Source organism: Rhododendron vialii, chromosome 7a (genome assembly GCF_030253575.1).
Source record: "Rhododendron vialii isolate Sample 1 chromosome 7a, ASM3025357v1".
NCBI classification, from domain to species: Eukaryota; Viridiplantae; Streptophyta; class Magnoliopsida; order Ericales; family Ericaceae; genus Rhododendron; species Rhododendron vialii.
Window position 1 is genome coordinate 28,329,569 of NC_080563.1, and position 22,794 is coordinate 28,352,362.

Here is a 22,794-nt window from a genome sequence, read left to right on the forward strand (position 1 = left end):
CTGACGCGACAATACTACCCGTTGAAACCATGCCAAAAAATTCATATCATGGGGGTGTACTATCTGTGCCGAGTTACAGGAGTTGGCATCACACATCAAATGCACTCAATGATCAAGAAGAAGATGGCACAAGAACCTTTCACGGGCAGGCACCATTTTTTTAAGGTGCAGAGAGACAAATCCACAAGGCCAACCTTGGACGTTGTCAACTTTGACAATACTTCAAGTGGGCTTCAGCCACGCCACACCTTATATTAATTCTTATTGGCACATAATACATTAATTTGTATCCTTATGTTTATTAAACACAGGATTATACAACCAAAATATAATAATAATAATAATAATAATAATAATAATAATGCGATATAAACACCCAATTTTAGGCAGTTTTCCTCAAATTTTTTTTTTTTAAAAGGATTCCTCATAAATTTTTACTTCGTTCAGAACATAAAGAAGATGTAATAAGAAACAACTACCAAACACAAAGAAAAAGTGATGAACAGCAAATAACAAAATTCCCTTCCCTTAGGAAAGTTCATTCATGATTTCTCCAGTTAACAACCCCGAGTCATATATTCAGGCTGTACGTCAAAGCTATGTACAGACAGGGTATATTCAACTTTACAATTCTCATGGAGGTTGTTCCAGCAAATCTACATCCACACAATCAGGTGGGGGAAAAAAGAGAGAAACAAAGAAAGGGAAAAAATAAGCACCAAGATTGTCCGACACGAGCTATACAACAATTATTCCAAACATAAATCTAGCAGATATTCAAAGGCGGGCTGACATTTGGTACCTCCAAAACTATTGAAGCTGTCTGATAAGCACCTTCTTGAACTGCCTCTCCCTGTACAAGAAAGATGTTGACTATCTGAGACGTTGTCAAGCACATAGTGTCAAATTTCAGGAGCAACCAAAATCAACTACGCAAGAAACCGAGCAATGGAGCAGTTATTTCCACAATTCCAACAGCATAACGGGAAGTCCAGCAGTCCTGCCTCTGTAGGCTGAGCAATGTCCCTTTCCCGCTTATGTAAAACTCTAATAAACTCGTTTGAGCTCAAACTTCCGTCACGGTTTGCATCAAAAACGTGGAAAATAATCTCAACAACATTCTCAGTTAGAGAAACACCACATACCTGACATTGAACAGGTCACTCCATGAAGTAAGGAAAAAACAATGATGGAAGTATGTAAGGGAAGAAAAAGGTAAAGGAGAAGATAAGAAGATACAAAGAAAAAAAATGTAATTCCCTTTCTATTTTCATTTCTCTTGATAAATTCCTTCATAACCTATGATCAGAATACACCCTAAACAGATATTCAAGAATGATAAACATGTACTCTGGGTATCCGGAAGAGCATTGCCACATGGCACTTACCAGTAGACCCATATCCCACGGGCAGGGCATGCTGGCTCCTCTAGAATCATGACTCCTTGTCCCATGCAAGCACCCTAGGCTTTGGACCTCTATATAGGAACCTCCTCCATGGTATCTCCAAAGCATAGAACTGCCATTATTTTCTTGTATGAACAGTTGTTGGAGGTTCTGGGTTGTGTATTGAGCTATCAGTTTCTTGTGGGTTGGCGAGTTTGTTTGGGTGGAGTTGGTTGATGATGAAGACTATAACGGTGGTAATTCTATGGTGGCGGGGCGTGGTCGGTGCCAAATCCGCTTCTACTTCTAAACACTCTTTGAAGAAATCCTCGAATAAGCTTTACCAAGAAGTCAGCTCGTCTTAAAGTGGAAAACGATAAAGAACCTCCGGTTGTTCTTGTGCCCAAACGTTGGTTATGAGCTCTTTATTTTGGTGCCGGTGATTGTTTATGGTGGCGGATAGAAGAGTTTTAGGTGAATGGTGAAACATGTGGGAAACCGGTGTTGATTGGAAATAGTGAAGATGGGGTGGTGAGCAAGGAGACTTCCCATATGCTTTCAGCCTTTCACAACCTTTGAGAACAACTTGCCTTATCGTTTGGGCAAAAGAAGTAGCCAAATATAAGAGGAACTTGCGGATTCTACAAAAGGTGGGTGTTCTTCGAGCTATTGGAACACTAGTATGAAATTGAGTGTGGCACGGAATCCGAGGTGGACAGATACGGTAACCTCCGCTCAGAGGATTGATGTTTCCCCTTGGGAGCTTTTTATGATGAATTGTGTGATACCTGGATTGATCCCATTCTTGATATATGGGCAGTATGGTGCAGCAACGTACAATCCTGCGAGGGTGGCTTGGCAATTCGGATTGTTGGACCAAGGAGTTCCATGGCATAACCTTCTGCTCCGGGAAATTACAAATGTATGGGAGAGGTTTGTGGATGCGAGTTGTCCATTGGATTGAGCATTCTTGGCCAAATTATGTTGGCAGGTCAAGGCTGAGTAGGAAAATGAATCAACAGTTGGAGGAGGTTTTGGAAGAAGAGTTGGGAGGTTTTGGAAAATGTTTCAACAGAGCCTATATAACGGAGGAGAATTATTCCAAGGAGATTCCGGATTCTGTGTTGCCAAGATGAAGGATCTACCCGGCTCTACTTTTTGGGATATCTCTCCATATGTGAAGAAGGCAGAGGTAAAAAAAAACTGAGGCCTTCTGTAAACGGGGGGATAGAGGTGACATTGTAAATGCACCTCCCACAAGTCTTGCTAAACCAACTGCCAAGCACCGACAAGTAATGTACGAGGTAGAGATGCAAAGAGGGCTGCAGTACAACGTCCCATTTTATGTTGCACCTATTTCTTGTGTTTTGCTTTCCTTTAATTAGCTAAATGTGATGCCATTTTCTCCTCCTTTTATTGGTTTGGTTCATGTACAGGAGGCACAATTCGAAATATTGGTATCGTCTACATAACGGTATCGGTTGCGATGTCACAGTTTCAGGGCGTAACAGTCATGGACTCATAGCGTAACGGTATCGGTGACCGGAGGTGTGAATTTTTTTTTAAAGACGGGGCGTATCAGTCATAGACTCACACCGATACCACCATTACGTATCGGCCGTAATTTTGACCACATCGGCCTGTATCGGTCATAACGGACCGATACCACCGTTACGTATCGGCCAATACCGCTACATATCATCATCATCGATACGTATATGATTTTCCTTCACACCACAATATCGGTCATATCCAATGTTCTGAATACCGTACCAGCCATGGTACGGTTATTGTCACTAGTACGGTACGTACCTTTACCGTTATATTTTGGGTACCGTTTCATATTTGCCGCTATTAATGTAAGAATAGGTATAAATAGCCATTATGCCATGAAAAGTATTGAAATGCATAAAATAAGACAGAATATAAACCTCATTCTCTTGCGAATACATCTTTCATTTTCTTTGTCAGGTTGTGAATAATTTTGTTTATCCAATTGTAAACACGAAAGAAAGTGTTCTTTTATCTAAGTAATATTTTTTGGATTATGTATCTAATTGATACTATATGTAAGAGAGTAGCAGTAGGTGCCTTAAATACTTTGTAGGAGACCGCTGTTGAGGCAGCTTTCTCTGGAAGCACTACACATATTGAAAACTTCATTTCTTCTTCTTCCTTTATATCTTCTTCTACCTTCCTTTCTCTTCGGCGAAACCAGTGGCGGACGACATTGCCTTGTTTTGATTCACAAAACCAGAGCAGTACTTGGCGAAACAACTCTGTACGGCCAGAAATAGGCCGAAAACACCGAGATGGTCCGAGATTGACCAGTAAAATGGCCGGAACGGAACTAGTGCATTAGAGTACCAGTTTTTTTCAAATACAGAGCATACCAGCCGGTATGCTCCGGTATGGAATGGTATTCATAAGCTTGGTCGTATCGGGACTCGGTACCTACCGATACCGATACATATCGGTCGATACAGAAACGTATCACCGATATTTCAAACCATGACAGGAGGTGAGTTTAGCTTTGCTTACCAGAGGAGAAGAGGCGAATGTGGTGGAGGTAGAGTCTCTCTCTCTCTCTCCGTGGAAAATAATTTACGTTGAAAACGGAGCCTAAAATAACGATACCAAAAAAAAAAATGGCCTACCCTCCATTACGACTAAACACTTATGACACCATTAAGCTATAATTTATTGGTTACAAGTTGACACAATCGAATGTCATTAATATATTCTATGTTACAGCTTACCGTTTTAAGTATCCAGAAATGTGAAACGGAGAACTAAATTAAAAAGGACAAACGAGTAACATACTTGGGAAGCAGCTCGTTGAAAATCTTTCCTTGTCAACAAACCGCTTGCTTTTCCATAACTGAAAAGGGCTATAGAAAACGGTTGCAGTCGTTTCCGCAGCTCTGCAAAATTCTTGAATTCTTCTAAAGTAATACGTATGTTACTAAGATTTGATCCGTTTAATTCATCAACACGATCTAGCAACTTGTTCAAATGCTTCATGTCAGCAGAAGCAACCATGGATAAAGCGAAATCCTTGGCTGATATTGTTCCATGTAATTTGTAGTCATAATGAGCAAACTCCAGCCTAACCATCTGTAACATACAAAAAAAAAATTCTCTGTTTGACAACTGACAAGTTGCCCACATGAAGCATATGTACAAACACTAAAGTATTATACATGCATATATATGCGTATGTACTATGTAGAGAGAGAGAGAGAGAGAGAGAGAGAAATTATGCATCTAAAGAGAAGAAAGGATGAGGGCATATATTGGAAAAGTTGAAGAATAGGTCAAAATTAAAGCATACAAGTTTACCATGCATTCCAAGCATTTTGCAACTGATAGCAACTCAATCGCAACAAATACTAATAAATCCAAGGTTAGAAAATGTCAATGAGACCTAATGTAGAAATGATGAGTACAAAGCAAGGGGGTGGAGATCAATTAAGGCAGCAGTGCAGGTACATCTTTTCTCCAGTCAAAACCTAAAGCCGAGTAAGTAGGAATGCACTGAGAGAATGTGTCCTACAATACCTCTGACATGCTTTCATGTGTTCTACAATAAAATGTAAATAGCTGGGAAAAACAAAGAAAAAGGGATAGAAGAAATGTACCCATGCCTTCACAGGGGAACGAATTTTTAGGCTAATAACCACGATGCTTATTTGCCGAGTTTTTTTTTTTTATTATTTTTCTTTTTCATTCGAAGACAGGGGCATGATTTCTCTGCTGTCTAGTATTATACAAGATGAAGACTTGAACTTAATTGTATATATTACCAAGTGATTTGTATAATGAAATACAAAATGAAACATTAACCAAGACAAGGAAATTCCAAAGTCAGCCATGTTTTTGTTCCTTTTCCCTTTTTCATTTTTTCAACTTCTCTTTGTGGTATGGGTGCTTGGGGAGAACATACCTCATCATGTAGAGATCTCAAAAACTGGACAAATGATTCATGTCGGAGACACTTCTTGCCATCAGTGCCAAAGAAGTACTCCACCAGGCCACCATTTTCTACAGAACTTCCTACTCTTATTCCAGCTCGAAGTCCATCCCTATGAAGAGCCCCTTGTCTATTATGAGCTCGCATCAAACCCATGATGTTCTTGAATTCGTCTCTTTTTATCTCTCTACAAGAGGACAACGCCAAACAGTTGGGTTACTGGCATGCAAGAGGTTTCTTTTTTTTTTTTCTGTCTTCTTTTTGAAACAGGCATAAGAGAGAATCAAGTAAGGAAAATTAAAAAGAAGCATGGACAACAAACAGAGCCTTAAGCCCAATTCAATTAGGGTGGACTATGTGAATCTGTATTTTCTTCAGTGGGCTCTGTTGAGGGCATCACGTACTGAGATATGCAACAACCGTAAATCCTTTTGAACTACTGCTGCTAAAGTAAACTTTGGTCTACCCCTCCCCTTAGTGCTACCCTCCACTGTAACCATATCAGTCCTCTAACTACAGCATCTACCGATCTACGATATATATGTCCAAACCACCTTAATCTATTTTCCCATATATGATATTCTATTAGCGCTACCCCTGCCATTCCACAAAGGTTGTCATTTCTAATTCAATATCAGCATATCGCAAAATCTTACCACACATCAATCTCAATATTCTCATTTCTTTTTTTTGATAAGTAAATAATCAATATAAATAAGGCTAATATAAATAAGGCATTAAGGGAATGCCGCCCATATACAAAAAAGGCCGTAGATAAAAAGGCCCTATACACCACTATGTGAGATAAACAATTCAAACCAATCTAGAAACTGATCAAGGGAAGGATTACATTCTCCCTTAATCCCAACTATACAAACTACTAACCACAAAATTCTTGATTTTAAATACATGCTTTTCTACTCCTTCAAAGCATCTTGAATTTCTCACCCAGATAGTCCACATCAAACAAAGCAGAATCATGGCCCAAATACGCTTCCTTCTTTGTCCCACTCTAGCACCCCTCCAAGTGATTAAGAGTTCCATAACACTTCAAATACAACTTATCTTACATGTATATTTTTTTCTTAGTAGCCCAACACTACGCGTCATATAACAAGACTGGCCTTATAGCAATACTGATACAATACAATTTCCCCTTCAACTTTGCAAATACCTTGTGGTCACACAACACATCTGAAGCACTGCTTGTACCCTATGTGTTACATCATCCGCAATCTCTACATCCTTACTAACAATTGACCCAGATACTTAAAACACTCGGTCCTTGGTAATTAACATTTAAAAGGGTTACTCTGCCAACACTAGCAATTTGATTATCGCTTAACTTATATTCCATGTACTATTGTACTCCATTTTACTCCAACTAATCCTTGATACTTTTGACTCTAATTTTCTCTTCGGATTTATTCAGTTTTGTTCCCCAAAACCAATTTTGAAAACCAAGTTCTCCCCCCCTCGCTTAGACATTAGTGCTCAATAATGATTAACCTTGGGAACCACCAATCTCCTCCCTCGCCCTCTCTCTCTCTCTCTCCAAAACGGGTTAAAAGGACACGTATAAGTAACCAAGCACAAACAAGTGGACAATATCCTCAAACTAGTGGACAACATTCTGAAACAGATTAAGAGATGTCAGTAGACATTAAAGGAAATGGGGGAAATATGAATTGGGATTTTGCAAATGGTTTTGGGAACCCAGGCCGAACAGTCTTCAATTTTCTAATTTAGCACAAACACCCCTTGCAGTTTCCTCAATATGTATAGTCAATTCGTTCATACACAAGGCAAAGAGGTATGGGTTCAAAGCGGAAGCTTGGCATAATCCTACTACAACTAGAAATTTGTTTGTTTCCTCTACTAGAGATCTATAGTAGTGGCAGTACCTTCATAAATGCCTTTAACCACACCAATATACCATTTTGTCACGCCCTTCCTCTCCAAGACCCACCATATAAAGTCTTTAGGCACCTTATTATGATTTCTCGAATGAGAAGAGCCCGTTGGGCTTTCTTCTTGTAAAGGAATCTGGCACTGAAGGAGAACTTTCGATGTGGCACTGAAGGGAGAAGTTCACACCTTGTGCTGGTGTTCCATTTGACTCTAATTTTTTCTTCTTGTAAAGGAATCCTCTATAAAGAATTTGGTGACCCACACCATGTTTTCTGGCTCAAGAAGCTAAGAGGTTAGAAGATTATATACTATAATGCTAATAGTAGCTGTTAATGATAATAAACATATACAATCTTAGATCGCAAGCCGATCAAGCCAAGCCTTAGTTGACTCAGGCTCGGCTCGTTAATGAAACGAGCTAGGAAATTTGGGTTAAGCTTGTTCGTTTAAATCACAAGACATCAGATGAGCTTGAATGAGCTCCTATGGAGCCGAGGCCTCGAGCCGCTCAGTTCATTTGCAACCCTAACCCTTGGCCAGGTAGGTTTCCCAGTGAAACCCCTGGTGATGGTGCCTTGATCAGGCAGTGCTAGAAGGTAAATAATAATAATAATAAGAGCAATATTGAACTTGCTGTTAGCATTTTCAGGAACATAAATACTGTTGTCAGTCTTACAAGTTACAACACAATTACGGATTCAATGCAAAATAATCAACTTTGAGATTTGAATCTTATGATGCTAGTGTGGGAATCATCTTCATGCAGGTGCTTACTTTAAAGCTACATTTCCCTAGCGTGAGCCGATCGAAAATTTCTCAAGTCGAGCCCGACCTCAATTTCTACAGCTCGTTTCGAGCTCAAGCCGACCATACTATTGGCGAGGCTAGCCTGATCACAATGGAGCTCAACTCGGCTTTCTCGTTTACAGCCTACCAAGGGTCTGAAGCAGTGATTCTTCCAACCATAACTTCCGCCATTCATGAATTTCCAATTCGCTCTCAAAAAGATCTAAGCATGGTTGTTAAAATCTTGTGATACGGGATATGTATCCTACGATTCGTATCATCTCCTTCCAAAAACAATACATGTCACAGACCGTATCCTTTTTGTATAGAAATCTTACGATACGGCGGCGTATCCTACGATTACTTACAAAGAACAAATCATACCATATTTTAAGGGGTGGAACACCAAAGAAGTTCTGATCTTTTCATCTAATTATGGTCATATCCAAATCATTTAAAAGAAACTCAAACCCAAAGCTCGAATAAGAGAAAGAACGTATTTCGATCATGTTTTGCGTGAATCTGATAATGGATCTTTTTCTCTTCCCTTAACCTCAGGCACCAGAAAGCCTCAATTTGATAGACCTTACTTGAGAGACTTGGATTTTTTCATCCTAAAAACATTTTTTTCATACATAAAACACTTATTTTTCAAATATACACCGAAATTTTAGATTATTATTAAGTATAACTACTATTTATTGTATATTAGCTTGTTAACGTATCTTACGATACACGATACGTATCCCAATACGATTTGTAAAATGAGATAAACGATACACGATACGTATCCCGATTTGAAACCACTGCACACCGCTACATCTTTTCTTTTTCGTGTCTTATTTCAATTTTTTTACCATACAGTACCCCTACATCATCCTTCTAATCCATTTATTTGTTTTGCTGCGTGTAACACATGTTAGAAACTACCAATTTCTGGACACACCCGGAAAAGTCGGACACATGCAAACCTATCCCATTTTTTGTTTCACCATTTTTTTTTAACTTGGACATATACAGGACAAGCCTGAAACAACGGGTTTGGGTAAGAAGATAATCGGGAAGAAGCACTGACAGGTCCCAAAAGGAAATAGTGTAGGATGGTGCATATCTACGAGGAGGATGCACGTCATCCTACAACTCACAGTGCCCCAACATGATCGTAGAAATGCATCTGTCAAACGGTAAGAATTTGGTCATCTAAGGAAAATGAGACATCCATCAATAAATCCAGTACAAAACAATACTTGAACACTCAGATATACTGAAAGATAACTTTAGATACCTACCCATTGCAATCAATGTCAAACATTTTAAATGCCACTGAAAAGCTTGATTCTGGGATGCTTAGGAGCGTAACAAAAAAGATATACCTGTCAAAAGAAAAACACTAAGAGAACAAAACTCCACAGCAAAAACTAATGTTGCATAAGTAGAACATTTTAACTGAAAATATCATCCACAAACACTTAGGAGAGAAGAAAAAGGTTTCGGGGTTTAACTAAGAGAGGAAAGAGCAAAAGACGATAGAAGAAAAAAAAAACCAACTGAATCAACCTAAATCTGATGTTAAAAAAAGTCAACCTAAACATCACAAGATATAACTCACTCTTTGAAAGATATTAGCCCATCATTGTTCATATCAAAAAGCATAAAGAACTCTGAAGGAGCACACCGCAGGTCGCCTGGAGACCTTTCCCCTCTAAGATATCCATCTCTTACAAGGTGTGACTCAGATGGAGGAAAAACATGAACCACAGCCCGCATCAGATCTGCTGGTGTCATAAAAATTTCTCCCTCTGCTGTCCGGAAAGATGCGAAGTAGTCAAAAACCTTCAAGGCACACAATAGCATGAGACAATCTGGAAATACAATGCTAACTTCTACATATGTGTAGTAAATGCTAGCAGAGGAAAAGTGTCGTACTATTGACATGATGTAATAGGTGCAGCTGTGAACAGTAAAGTAGTATTATTAGTGTTCTGTGTAATGATGTAAGCATCCCCTCCTTACGCCTATAAAAGGAGGGTTCTCCCCGTTGTAAAAATCAAGCTAGTGTTTTCCAATAATATCTCCTGTGTCTTGTGTTCTCTCTTTGATCCTAACCTACTTTGTGTTTGTACCCACTTCGTGTCTGCCTAATTTTGCATGTTTACATTCTGCACAGATAAAATATCAAGTTATCAACATCTAAAGTGTGCGGATGTAACTTGTTAGCTACAACCCTAGGCAAGAAATGTAGCTCAGTATCATCTACTTCTACGTTTCGGGAGTCTGGTAGACTAACATATGTGTTGAGAATATAAATAATAAAGTTGCGCCTCTCTCTAACAGCTGAAGCTTTTAGATGAGTTGGTGGTTAACAATCTAATATGGTATCAGCGCAGGCAATAGATCCTGGGTTCGAAACTCACCGCCTATCTAATGATTAAAATTTACACGCGTTTAGCCCTCTTATGGAGGAGAGTCTGGCTACACGTGAGGGGGCGTGTTGAGAATATAAATAATAAAGTTGCCCCTCTCTCAAACAGCTTAAGCTTTTTTAGATGAGTTGATGGTTAACAATCTAATAATATGATAACCTCCTGAGTGCTTAACTTACCATATCAAAGAAATGAAACACCTTGTGAATATGAATACAATTTAGGACAGTTGTGGCCACACACTTGATATCCACTATCATTTTCCATCTCCAGTACAAGTGATGCCCAGAGAGAGGGCTACCATAACCCTTCAGCCAAAATGAATTTTGAACAGAGCTTCTAGCACTACGAGGCTATCATAACTCTACAGGGAATTTTGAAGAGGTTGTGGTACTCTTAAAAACAAAACTTTTGTTTTCAGATAAATAAAAAAACCTAAAGGTGTTATTAAGAAAGGATACAGGTACGCCTTTTCCAGATAAATTTGCAATTTGGAACCCATATTTTGTGATACTGCAACCAAAATAAGGAGGCACACATCCAGAAATTTTTTACAGCATTTACTAGGGACAAGAAAACCCAAAGTCCTTCAGTTTCACATGGATAAAGCGAACACTAATGTTATTACCATACCATTTTTTTTTTCAACAGCAACATATAGGTGCAAATCAATTGTTGTTTACATTCTTCTAGCTAAAGAACAATGATTCTGAATTCTTTCCTGAACATTAATCCACCAGATGATCTGCGGATTTGTGAGTTCAAGCTGGAAAAATGACTAAAATCTAGTAAAGGCATTCTAAGTGAAGTTGTGATAGCAAAAGAACGCACACCGAGGAGCCCACTCTCTTGTAGTTCGAGACCCTCTGTGGAATGCCTAGCTTTTCAAAGCCAAGCAATCTCGCGTGAATAACAAAGAAGGTTGGTGTAACATCCCACCCAATGATGGCTATAACAAGTCTCTCACGAAAAACAAATAAATCTGATACGTAAGTCACGTAACAACCCCACCGAAGTCCTTCAAATTACCCATAGAATAATAAAATACTAAAACATGTATTCAAATCCAAGCTCTTCCATAAAATAAAACTGGATCAGAACTTAAGCCTCAGCCACACACCCATCCAACAACCCCATTCCTCCTCGGCTTCCCCTATTTCTTCCCCCAACTTTCAAATTTATTATTTTATTTCCTCTAATAGTACTCGGTGAGTCATTCCAATAGAGAGCCAATTAGGTGGACGTTTGTCCACTCTTTCTCTTTTTCCTACTGTAATTTACATATTACCTACAAATACTTAGCTCACACTCGACCAGATGTTACTTATGCAGTGAGCGTTGTTAGTCAGTTTATATGATCCTCGTGCTTCGCATCTGAATGCAGTTTATCGTATCTTGAGCTACCTCAAATCAGCTCCAAGAAAGGGAATTCTGTTATCTAATCATGGTCACCTGCGATTGGAAACATTTACGGATGCTGACTAGGCTGGTTCTGTGGATGATAGACGCTCTACTTCTGGCTATTGTACTTTCATTGGGGGAAATTTGGTTACTTAGTGAAGTAAGAAGCAATCAGTGGTCGCCAGGTCTAGTGTAGAAGCTGAGTACAGAGCTATGGCTCATAGCATTTGTGAGCTCTTATGGCTCCAAACCATGTTACGTGATTTGGGAATTATTGATAATGGTCCTATGAAACTCTACTGTGACAATAAAGCTGTCATCAACATTGCTCATAATCATGTTCAACATGACCAAACGAAGTATATAGAGATTGACAGGCACTTCATCAAGGAGAAGCTGAACGCAGGTTTGATATGTATGCCTTTTGTGAGATCTAAAGATCAACTGGCTGACATATTCACAAAAGGACTTGGTAGCAAGAGTTTCCACCCCATTATGTTCAAGTTGGGCTTGATTGATATCTTCGCACCAACTTGAGGGGAAGTCTCAAGTTATGGGTTTATATGTAATTAGTTGTAGTTTATATTTAATCTCTTATGTAAGTAGATTAGGAGATAAGAGTCTAATGTGTAATTACTGATTACATTTGTATAAGTATAACGTAATGAGAAAATAACCCTAATTCTTTGGGTTCCCAATTCTATCTCTAATTATATATATATATATATATATATATATATATATATATATATGGGCGGTTCCGGGGACCCTTAAAAAAACCCTCCAAATCTTAATCTCATAATTCCCGATCAAATTTTGATGATCCGAGCCGCTCAATGTGTTCAGAACGGATTTCAAGGGTGCCCGCGAAAAACTGGCAAAAAAACTAATCGGGAAGGGCTTGATTTGAGCAATTTTTTATTGAACCGTTCAATAAAGTTCAATAAAAAATTGTTCGGATGAAGCCTTTCCTGGTCTTTTTTTTTGCTGATTTCTCACGGGCACCCTTAAAATCACGTTCTGATTACATTGAGCGGCTTGGATCATCAAAATTCGATCGGGAACTTGGGGGGGGGGGGGTTTAAGGGTTTTTTTAAGGGTATATATATATCGGGGCGGTTCCGGAAACACCCAAAAAAACACCTAAAAAACACCTCATAGTTTCCGATCAAATTTTAATGATCTGAGCCGCTCAATGTGATCAGAGTGTGATTTTAAGAGTACCCGCGAGAAATCAGCAAAAAAAAATGACCGGAAAGGGCTTGATTCGAACAGTTTTTATTGAACGGTTCAAATAAAAACTGCTCAAAGCAAGCCTTTCCCGGTCATTTTTTTTGCTAATTTCTCGCAAGCACCCTTAAAATCACATTCTGCACACATTGAACGGTTCGGATCATAAAAATTTGATCGGGAACTATGAAATTGAGATTTGGGGTATTTTTTTAGGTGTTTTTTTGGGTGTCCCTTGAACCGTCCCTATATATATATATATATATATATATATATATATATATATATTAGTTTAAGATACAAAACAAGTAAAAGCGCTCAGAGTTTTTTTTTTCCTGCTTTTCAGACATTTGTAGAGGCATTTGCCATATGACGGTAGGAGAACCTTAAACCATTTTCAGTCTCATCTGGTTTTCTGGTCCATGAGCTCTCAGGCTCTAATTTTTACTTATATGTTAGTACTTGCTAAGAAATCGACAAGCCACACTAGAAGATAAGTCAAAGTGCATGAGCTGCGGGAAAACGTGCACTACTGAACCATTTGCACTGTCTAACCAAACCAAAACCAAAATCGAAATATAAACTACTCAGCCAACCAAGCTCAATTATTCTAAACATGCCAGTCCTGAACAAAGCTGGATATTGCAAAAAGTAGTAAAACTTTTGACAAATAAGTTGTCAGTCGTTACTTCATTCCGAAAGAAAGATGAAGCCAGAAAGAAAAGGAAAAAAAAAAAACCCCCTCTTCTTTCAGCGGTAGAAATTGATTTAAAATTTTCTTAATCACAAACAAAATGAATTCACTAAAGATAAAAATGAACAGTGTACACTTGGGGATGAGAAGTCCACCAAATAGAAAGAAGGGGGAACAAAATAGAAAACTATTAAAAAAAAACCTTTTCTTTAAATAACAAAATGGAAATTACTTAATTCAATGAAGGGTAAAGTATTGCAGTCATAAGTGTTTCTGCTATGAGTACCTTTTCAGGAGGACTCCTCATCCTTATGCGTTTCTCATAGTTAAAGAAAACCTTTCTCCTATATGCATCTGCAGACGATAAAGAAGGTATTATATTCCATTTTTGCCATAATTTAGATGGTAATTCCCATCAGGACTTAGATCGCTAAAAAATTCGGCTAAGAAATATAAACTACTTTCACATATAAGGAAACGCCACATGTCTTGATTGGAAGTTGCAGAAAGAGACAAATATAATGTTGCTTACGACAATCCTAAGCAATAAAATGTCTACAACTCTACGTTCAGACAGAAAGGGGTAGATTATTTTGAATCAATCCTCTATATTCAATAGACTCTATAGCTCTTTTGGTATTATCTTGCCTCCCTACCCCTCACCTCGCTTAAAAAGTACCAGGCCCCGCATCGCATTATGCACTCTCCGTCATTGCGTCTATTATGTAATACCCTTCCTTGGCAAAGGAGCAGAGCTACCGCCGCTTCTATCAGTCACCACTGGATACCATATAGCACAGACTTGTAAGCTGCAATCTACCAGCATATGAGAGGTAGCTTGTCTCCCAAGCATGCAGTCATGAGGAGATTTCATCTAGGAGAGGCTGACAATCCCTGAGGGAGAGCTTTGATGAAAGAAGAGGGACACCCACCCAGGTATATAATAGGCAGAGATCTTCAAAGTCATTCATAGTTTCAAGAAATTGGACTATACTCGTAACTTTTTGTTTATCTCCCTCAGTTATTTTCAGGCTCTCTTCCATGTTGGAGTTTATTTCATCTACTAGTGACAATGAAAGATTTGGATCTTCGAAATATGATTTCTTTTGTGGAGTTTTCAAAAATGAATTAGGAAGATAGGAAGAACAAATGGATTCCTTTGTTACCGGTGCCAATTACTTGGGGCGATCATCTGGACGGATGCCTAGCTGCCAAAAACCTGCTTTTAGGTCAAACTTTGAGAAAATTTGAGCTTTAGGCAAGTTTGCAAAAAGAACACTTCTTCGAGGAAGAGGGAATTTGTTATCCTGCAAAAAATGATTAAGAGGCTAGTAGTTGATAACCAGGCGAAGCTTTCCTCTTATCTGCTCTGTTCTTTTGTTGACATAAAATGCTTCACATGCCCACTGTGAGGTTGTGGGCTCAATCAAACCTTCTGATTGAAGTTGATGGAGTTGTATTGACAAAAGTTCAAAGTTTGACAACTTTTTGTTGATAAGGTTTCGATACCTTAAGCTTTAGCATACCTCATGGACCTTTTATCTTTCCATTATTATGGTCCCTGAGTTAAGACTTAATGCAAAAGAAAACATACAAAAAGCTCATGGATTTTTCAGGGTTAGTCCTCGGATCCAAAACTTAACTTTCACACCCCATACACGTTAGGCATCTAAGGCAACTACTTTCCTCGAGATCTGACAACTTATCGCCGTGTTTTCCTTTTCCCGTGTGACTTTTCTTTGCAAACAATCAGATCATATCAACAATATTTTCAAATCAACATTTTACTGATAAAAACTCAATCGAATGTAAATCACCAGAGAAGAGGCATGTCCCATACACAAGTGTGTAAAGAAACAAAAAGTATCCTGTCCTATGTAACTACATGGAACGAGAGGCACAAACACATTCCATTAAATACTAAGCTACATATCCATGCATTCAACACCTAACTTGTGCTGGTAAAACTGAATGCTGGATGGGGAACTAGACAATTCCAATCAGGAAAATAAACCACAACAAAAGAAGTCAAGAAACTTATTATTGTGATGAATCACTACATCTTCCAAACGGAATGATTTATGTCATTACACGTCACTAGTTAGGAACTTAGTTGCACAAAGCAGGAGCTCGTGGGGGCGTGGGAATATAGAAGCTCCCAAGGTTGGGAGCTTGAACGAATGTATACATATATGACGAAAATAATGTAGCATAGAATGTACAGTTTAGAAGTACAATCATTTTAGGAGTAAAAATATGTGCCACTGCCAAGCCCAACATAAGTGTAAGAATCGGGCTAGTGTTACAACATATGGTTTTCTTTCAAGATATCATCACTTGAGCTAGATATATGAGTTCATCAAAAACCAATTAATAAAGCCAAGTGATAAATCCTTGCTTTTCTGTGCAAGGATTGTACAAAAGCTCCCACCTTGGTCCCACTCGATGAGAGTGGGCCCCCGTCAAGCTCCTTAGTTGGGAGTGCAGGAGCGCATTCCTTAGGCTCCGTTTAGTTGTCAGGAATGTTGTACCGGAAAGTTATTCTCAGAAAAAGTTAAGTAAAGTGAAGTAAAAGAAAAAGAAATCTACTTTCCTGTGAGTGTTCATTTGACAATTTTTTTTTGCAAGAAAACTAAAGTTTAGTGGTTCATTTGCCGGGAAAAGACACTTATGAGAAACTTCTTTATTTTTATTCCCATGGCTAATTTTAAATAAAAGTAACTTTGAGAACTAAATAATAGGCTATCATATTTCAAAAATTAACACATACAGAAAATGTATTTTATCTAATGCAAAGCCTTAACATGAAATGAAAAAATCGACTTGCAATTCCCTATTCAATTTGTTATATTCTGAATGGTCATGTAAATCCCCCATTTAAATTGACAGTCTCTGATAATCAACTGTACAAATGAAGTTTAAAAAAAAAAAGTAGATGATAACTAAATAAATAAATATTAAACAACCGTGCTGGATTAGTTGCCGATGCAAAAACTCATTGAAAATTAGTTAGTACAAAACAAAATTGGAGACTAATGACAAGATAAATAAATACTTCCAAAAAAAATAAACTACTAATCCTTTTCCACAACAATTATCTCAGAAAGCACCATAATAGTCGAAATTGTTGTTGCTCATGTAAATCTCAAAGTGTCTTTCTAAGAACCTAATTCGTATTTTTTTGGTATTTGAGTCATTCACTTTTTTTCTTATCCGCCAATTATTCTGGCCCCACAATGGAGAAAACTTTTTTCGTGACGCAAAATCCTATGCTTTTGGCCAGATCACTTTTGCAAGAAAGTAAATCTTGCAGGAAAACTTAAAAACATGTTTCCCACTACTTTCCTGCCAACTGAACACTACAAAAGTTACGAGAAAATTGATTTTCCCATCTTTCCTGTACTTTCCTGGCAATTGAACAGAGCCTAAGATGGGAACGGCACCACTTTAGAAACTCCTTGCAACTAAGGTTAGGAATCCATGACGTTAAGCTTGAGCATTTAAGAAGGCAATAAAGCATTAGCGTCCTAAAAGTGCAAGAGTTATAATGTAAGCAGGCTCGACCCTGAGATTTCCAAGGCCCTAGGCGGGGTTTGAAAATGAGGCCTTTTATTGTATAGTATATTTATTAGTTCGATAGAGGAAAACAAGCCAAGCTTGTAGTTTGGTGGCTGTGTGGTTGTACAAACTTTTAGAACCACAGGTCGGGAGTTCAAAACTCCAAAGCATCGTTTTTGAAACCTTTTTATGAACAAATTCCAGAATTTTAAGTTAAAAACGGAAGGGGATAGGAATCGAACTTGCGACCCAGTGTTCTATACGCACGCGGCTTACCACCAGGCTACATTAGCCTAGTTGTAATATATTTTACATATCTAAATTTAATATGTTTCACTATTTGAGGGCCCAATTATTTGGCCCAAAACTGGAAGCCCTAGGCGGTCACCCAGTGGACCTATGCCCTAGGCGGTCACCCAGTGGACCTATGCCCAAGGCCGGCCCTGAATGTAAGACCAAATCCTTGTCATGACGACGGCAAGATGAATGCGGGATTGGAATCTAAGTCTTGCCTTACAAAGCAAGGTTTCAACAATACGATGTGGAACACATTGACTACTATTGTATGATCCTACGAAAACTAGTAACTGGAGTAATCGCGATTTGTGACCCTTTAGTAGCTCAGCACTTGTTTGAAGCCATTCAACTAATCCCATAAAATAAAGCTAGAATGCAGTACACGACTAAGCCTTAATTGGACTGTACATTCTACACTTGCTAAGTGTGCTTACATATTTTAAATTCTATATCTAGACAGGGAGTTGAAGTGATGAAAAAACTCTCACCCCCACTTGTTAGACACACATTGATAAGCACCCGACAATACAATGTAGGGTGCGCTAGTTATCTAGTTTAGTTAATTTTATCGTTTAATTAGTTGTTTTTAATTGCTTTTGCTCGTAAGGTTGTTTTGTTCTGTTTTGTAGAAAAATCATTCAAAGCAGGAGTTTTTAAAGCCAAAGTTTGTCAAGACATCCAAGGTTTAAAGATGATCAAGAACGGAGTCATTGGAATCCAAGCACAAAGATTAAAGGACCCGAAGGTGACCCGTCGGCTCGAAAAGGGCAAGCACAAAGATTGAAGGACCGGAAGGCGACCCGTCGGCTCGAAAAGGGCAAGCAAAGGATCAAGACCAAGGGCTGGATTTAATACACTCGGTATCATTACCAGGTGATTAATTCAATCGGTACCGAGATGGGTCTAAATGGCTTTCTGGGATCAACTTAATCGCATAAGCAATCGGTATCGGTATTTGTTTAAGAGTTCCATCGGTACCGAAGTGAATAACGATGGCGGTCAACAGGATCAAGCTAGCTGCCTTCGGTATTGATACCACATTTTCCTTTCAATCGGTACCGAGCAGTCCTTGCGGCAGCCCCTAACTGCTCGGTATCGATACCACCTTTTTAAGTCTATCGGTACCGAGGTCCTTATCACAGCAATTTAAGTCATTTGCTATTGGTACCGAGGGCTTCGGAGGGCATCTTTGGAGCATCTTTTGGAATATTTCGTGCGCAGATCTTGAAGTATAAATAGGAGTGATGTCACATTGTACAAACAACTTTTGTATTGCATATTTAGATCTAGCCTAGATTTACTTGCTTTTTGAATTGTTCTTCATTTTCCAGCACTTTAAATTTAATTTTCTGCTTTAGCTAATTAGTTTTTGCTATTGTAGTCTTCATTAAAGTTGTAGTCGCTACTCCGATCTATCGTTTAATCTAATTTTCTTCTAGCGTTGTTATTTCAAGTATGCTTAGTAGATTTTTGCTTGCTCTTATCTTCATAGATGTGTGAGTAGTTTTTCATTGTTAGGTCATGGGGTGATTAGCATCTCATGACTCGAGTAAAAATTGTATTTTTCACCAAAAAAGTTTGAATCTTTGGTTCGAAAATCGATGTGGGGTTCGGGTTTATTTGTCAAATTGCTAAGGTGTTAACCTCCTTGATCATGTGTAGGTAAGAGCATCGCCTACTTACCACACATGATGCTTGGAGCTCTGTCGCACGAGGCATTTGCTAAATAAATTCTAGAGCTAGCTTGGTAATTAAACCATCTAATCTTCTAGTTTAGGAACCTTAGTTGAGTATCTGAAACCACGTAATTGGGTGAAAATGTTATTTAACTCGAGTCGCGGATGTTGGTAATTCCTAGACCTAACCTGCTTTTTATCCTAGTTTATTCCTGTTTAATTTAGCCGTTTTACTTTCCACCGCAAACGTAAAACAAAGTTGGCTGCCTAAAAGCCGAAAACCGTGCTTACTTCTACAAATCCAACAAAGCCGTATTAATTATTCCCGTGGGTACGATCCCGGTCTTCCGGATTATTATGCTTCAATTGGACGCTTATACCCTATGCTTGGGGTGATCTTATTTGATATATCGACGAACAAAGCACACATTAAGCTCTCTATCAACATTCCTCATGGATGTTATAAAAAATTAAAAACATCAATAAAACTAAAGCACGGAACCAAGGTTTATTTTCTTGCGTGGTGTGCAGCTAAGGATAAGATTCTTAGCATAGACAATCTTATATAGGGTCGGGTGGTTTTGGTGAACTGGTGTTGCATGTGCTTGAGAGATGAAGAGCCAGGAGTGCATTTGTTTATTCATTGTCAGGTCGCCAAGGAGCTTTGGAATGCGGTTCTTGTCTTGTGGGGCATGCTGTGGGTTTTCCCTGCGATGGTTGTGGAGCTTTTTCAAGAGTGATCTGGAGTTAGAGTGGGTAGAAGAAGACGGAAGCTTTGGATTATGATCTCGTTGTGCTTAATGTGGCCAATTCGAAGCACATTGATGCCACTTCTGCTTTCAAATCAAGGGATCTAGATCTTGAACCCCACACATATACGTACATATGTATAAAGCTTAGATGGACGGGAATTACATGTACAGCCATATCCTCTCCAATCCTTTTGGACGGTCCAATTAAGCCTGCTTGTAGCCCTACCAGGACAACTTCGGTGATTGAAACCATTCACTTAACCACACCCAAAATTCACATTTATCTTGAAACAAATGGATTCTGGTAAGTGCTGCAATATACATGTTTTCAAGATAAATGTGCTTCCAAATTCTATCAGCCGTATCCTACCCGAATTTTGAGCTGTTGATGTTCTCGAGAGGGGGGTGCAAACGGGGGCCCGAGTCCACGCACACCTCCCAATTATCCCAGTGCATTTTAGGTTTTTGTAAAAATTACGAAGAAAGGTCCCATGAAAGAATGATATTGTGTGTGGTTTTTTTTGGGTGGGGGTGGTTGGTGGGGGGTTAAGTAAGAATGATATTGTGTTGTTATTATATGAATACATGTGATTTGGTCCCGCAACAAGAATCCTAGGTCTGCCACTAGTCAAGGATTCAAATCCCATAATTACTTGTCCCCATCCAATCAAATATATTACGAAGCACAATGTAAAGCAATCAACGTCATCAACCATTTAAAGCCAAATATCAGTATCTCAAACTAAAAAGAATGAGTTACCTCCAAAGAGAAACTTAGGGTTCGAAGGCTGATCATCAACCGAGACATCCGCAGTAGCAACCGGTGACCAGTCAGCGAAAGACAACGCCGACTTATCCGGACAAATCGGGGCGTAGGAAGAGAACCAGTACCCGGCCACGCCGATAGTGGAGCCCACCGCGATGCCCGATATCCATCTCAGGAAAGAGTTGAAACTGCTTGAATCGGTGTCGGAGCTTGGGATAATGAGAGAAGGTGGTGGTGGGGTGGAGAAGGGGCGGTGTTGGAAGCGGTGGATTGCTGGGAGGCGTTGAATCGGCGGCTGCGATCGTTTCAGGGACGTCCAGAAAGACATGGCATGGATTGTGTATGTACGGTTTTGAGCAGCGTTACCAGTACCAGGGAGAGAGAGAGAGAGAGAGAGAGAGGGAGGGAGGGAGCGGGGGGGGGGGGGGGGGGGGGGGGGGGGAGGGGGCGGGGTTGAGCGTTATGTTCGAAAGAAGTTTGTGGGCCACTTTTTTTCTTTTTACCCGGTAGGCCTATGAGCAAGAAGCCCAACACACATATCCTACTTCTATGAGTTAGCAACTGTTCTTCAAAACAGTTTTTAGCCTATCTATTGAAGGAACAGTTTTAAGCTCATAGAATAGAATTTTTTGTTTTTTTTTTTATAATCGAAAAAGGGTGAGAAGGGCGACCCAGGGCCGACTCTTAAGTTTTAGAGAACGGAAGTAAACCTTTTGAATGAGGCCTCGCTATATCTTCCCTCCCCTTCGACTCCTCAAGCGTTTGCGTTTCTTTCTCCTCCTTTTTTGATTGGCTGCGCGGCTTTTTTTTTAGGAGTTCTTTTTCTCTCTAATTCCCTATAACTATAAAAATTTGATAATCCAACATAGATGGTAGCGTAGGGCCTGATTGATTACTTTGCAATCACCGAATTGAAAATATCTTCTAGGCTCCATCCGTTTCTTTTGTTTTTTTTAACGCCTTAGTATTACTAATGAGTAATTCTATCATTTGGGCCTATTTTGAGGCTCCTAAATTTCAATTTTGCTTATTTTGTGTAAAGGAGGCTAGTACAATTTTTTTTGTACCATACATATATATATATAAGGATTTTAATTTTTTTGGGGGCTGAAAGCGCGGGCTTCCCCAGCCTTGGCCTTGGGGCGACTAACATAGCAACTCCCCTTGAGCATGACCATAGCAACTCCCCCTGGTGAAAACTTCCCCCTTTTGATCCACAGACGAGGTTCGAGTACCTGCCGAGACTCGAACTCCCACTTGCGTTAAGGGAGGTAATGAGCCTCACCAACTGGGCTACCACCTCGGTGGTTCATATAATAGAATAGAATAGCATAGAATTAGGACATCTGGATTATGTGTTTGAGTCCACTCCTAGTAGTCGATATATTTCTCCGGGCACGCACGGATCTCCGTGCTCGTGCTTTTGTGCTTTGTTTATATTTCCTTTAATTTCTTTTCTTTGTGTTGGTCGTGATTTATGAGAAAATGTTGGTCGTTGAGTTTATTTTTCACAAAAAAAAAAAATTGGACTTTCATTCATAAAGATGGGTGTACAAATATAAACTAATACTATAATTCAGTCAAATTGTCGAACACAAGCTCAAACCAACATGCAACAAAATAAAGAGCTCAGGCTCTCACGGCACGAAAGAATTCAACGCTATCAGGTGGTGCAAGGCCAATCATCACATGTATACAAACTAGTGTATGCCGTGCCTGAAGGCACGGCTCGAAATTGGTTTTGAACAAATTATCCAGTTTTGTCCCTCTAACTTCTTGAAGTCCTTGGGCCCCATTCGCGAGATTTCAACTACGCAAAAAAGAATAGCTCAAGTATATCCACAAGTTAACTTGAATCAGCACATAAACAAACTAACAACTATATCTACAAAACCAGTAACAATTAAAGTTTGCTAGACCATTTTGTTAAAATTACAAACCA

The 22,794-nt window shown here is 39.1% G+C and overlaps 1 protein-coding gene across 3 annotated transcripts; it reads right to left on the reverse strand.

The window, feature by feature from the left end:
- Window positions 1-510: 510 nt before the first annotated feature.
- Window positions 511-21,256, reverse strand: LOC131333032 (calcium uptake protein, mitochondrial-like). 3 transcript variants are annotated; one of them, XM_058367335.1, is made up of 7 exons: window positions 20,847-21,256; window positions 14,090-14,157; window positions 9,665-9,888; window positions 9,345-9,428; window positions 5,332-5,545; window positions 4,209-4,502; window positions 511-853 (listed from the first exon to the last, which is right to left on the reverse strand). In XM_058367335.1, exons 1-7 carry the CDS (start codon window positions 21,178-21,180, stop codon window positions 767-769), a joined length of 1,305 nt encoding a protein of 434 aa, XP_058223318.1. In that variant the 5' UTR covers window positions 21,181-21,256; the 3' UTR covers window positions 511-766. The 3 variants fall into 3 exon arrangements, with proteins under 3 accessions (XP_058223318.1, XP_058223316.1, XP_058223317.1); XM_058367333.1 differs by having other exon boundaries at window positions 511-1,145; XM_058367334.1 differs by lacking the exon at window positions 9,345-9,428 and having other exon boundaries at window positions 511-1,145.
- Window positions 21,257-22,794: the final 1,538 nt, after the last annotated feature.

What these genes read in the sequence shown, in the direction of transcription:
- LOC131333032 (XM_058367333.1), bottom strand. Translation starts at nt 21,180, where the DNA reads ATGTCTTTCTGGACGTCCCTGAAACGATCGCAGCCGCCGATTCAACGC. An exon ending in TTTGACATTGATTGCAATGG is followed by an intron (nt 5,546 to 9,344) that starts GTAGGTATCTAA and finishes GTCCTCTTGTAG; the next exon opens with AGAGATAAAAAGAGACGAAT. An exon ending in TGAGATCTCTACATGATGAG is followed by an intron (nt 4,503 to 5,331) that starts GTATGTTCTCCC and finishes TGTATGTTACAG; the next exon opens with ATGGTTAGGCTGGAGTTTGC.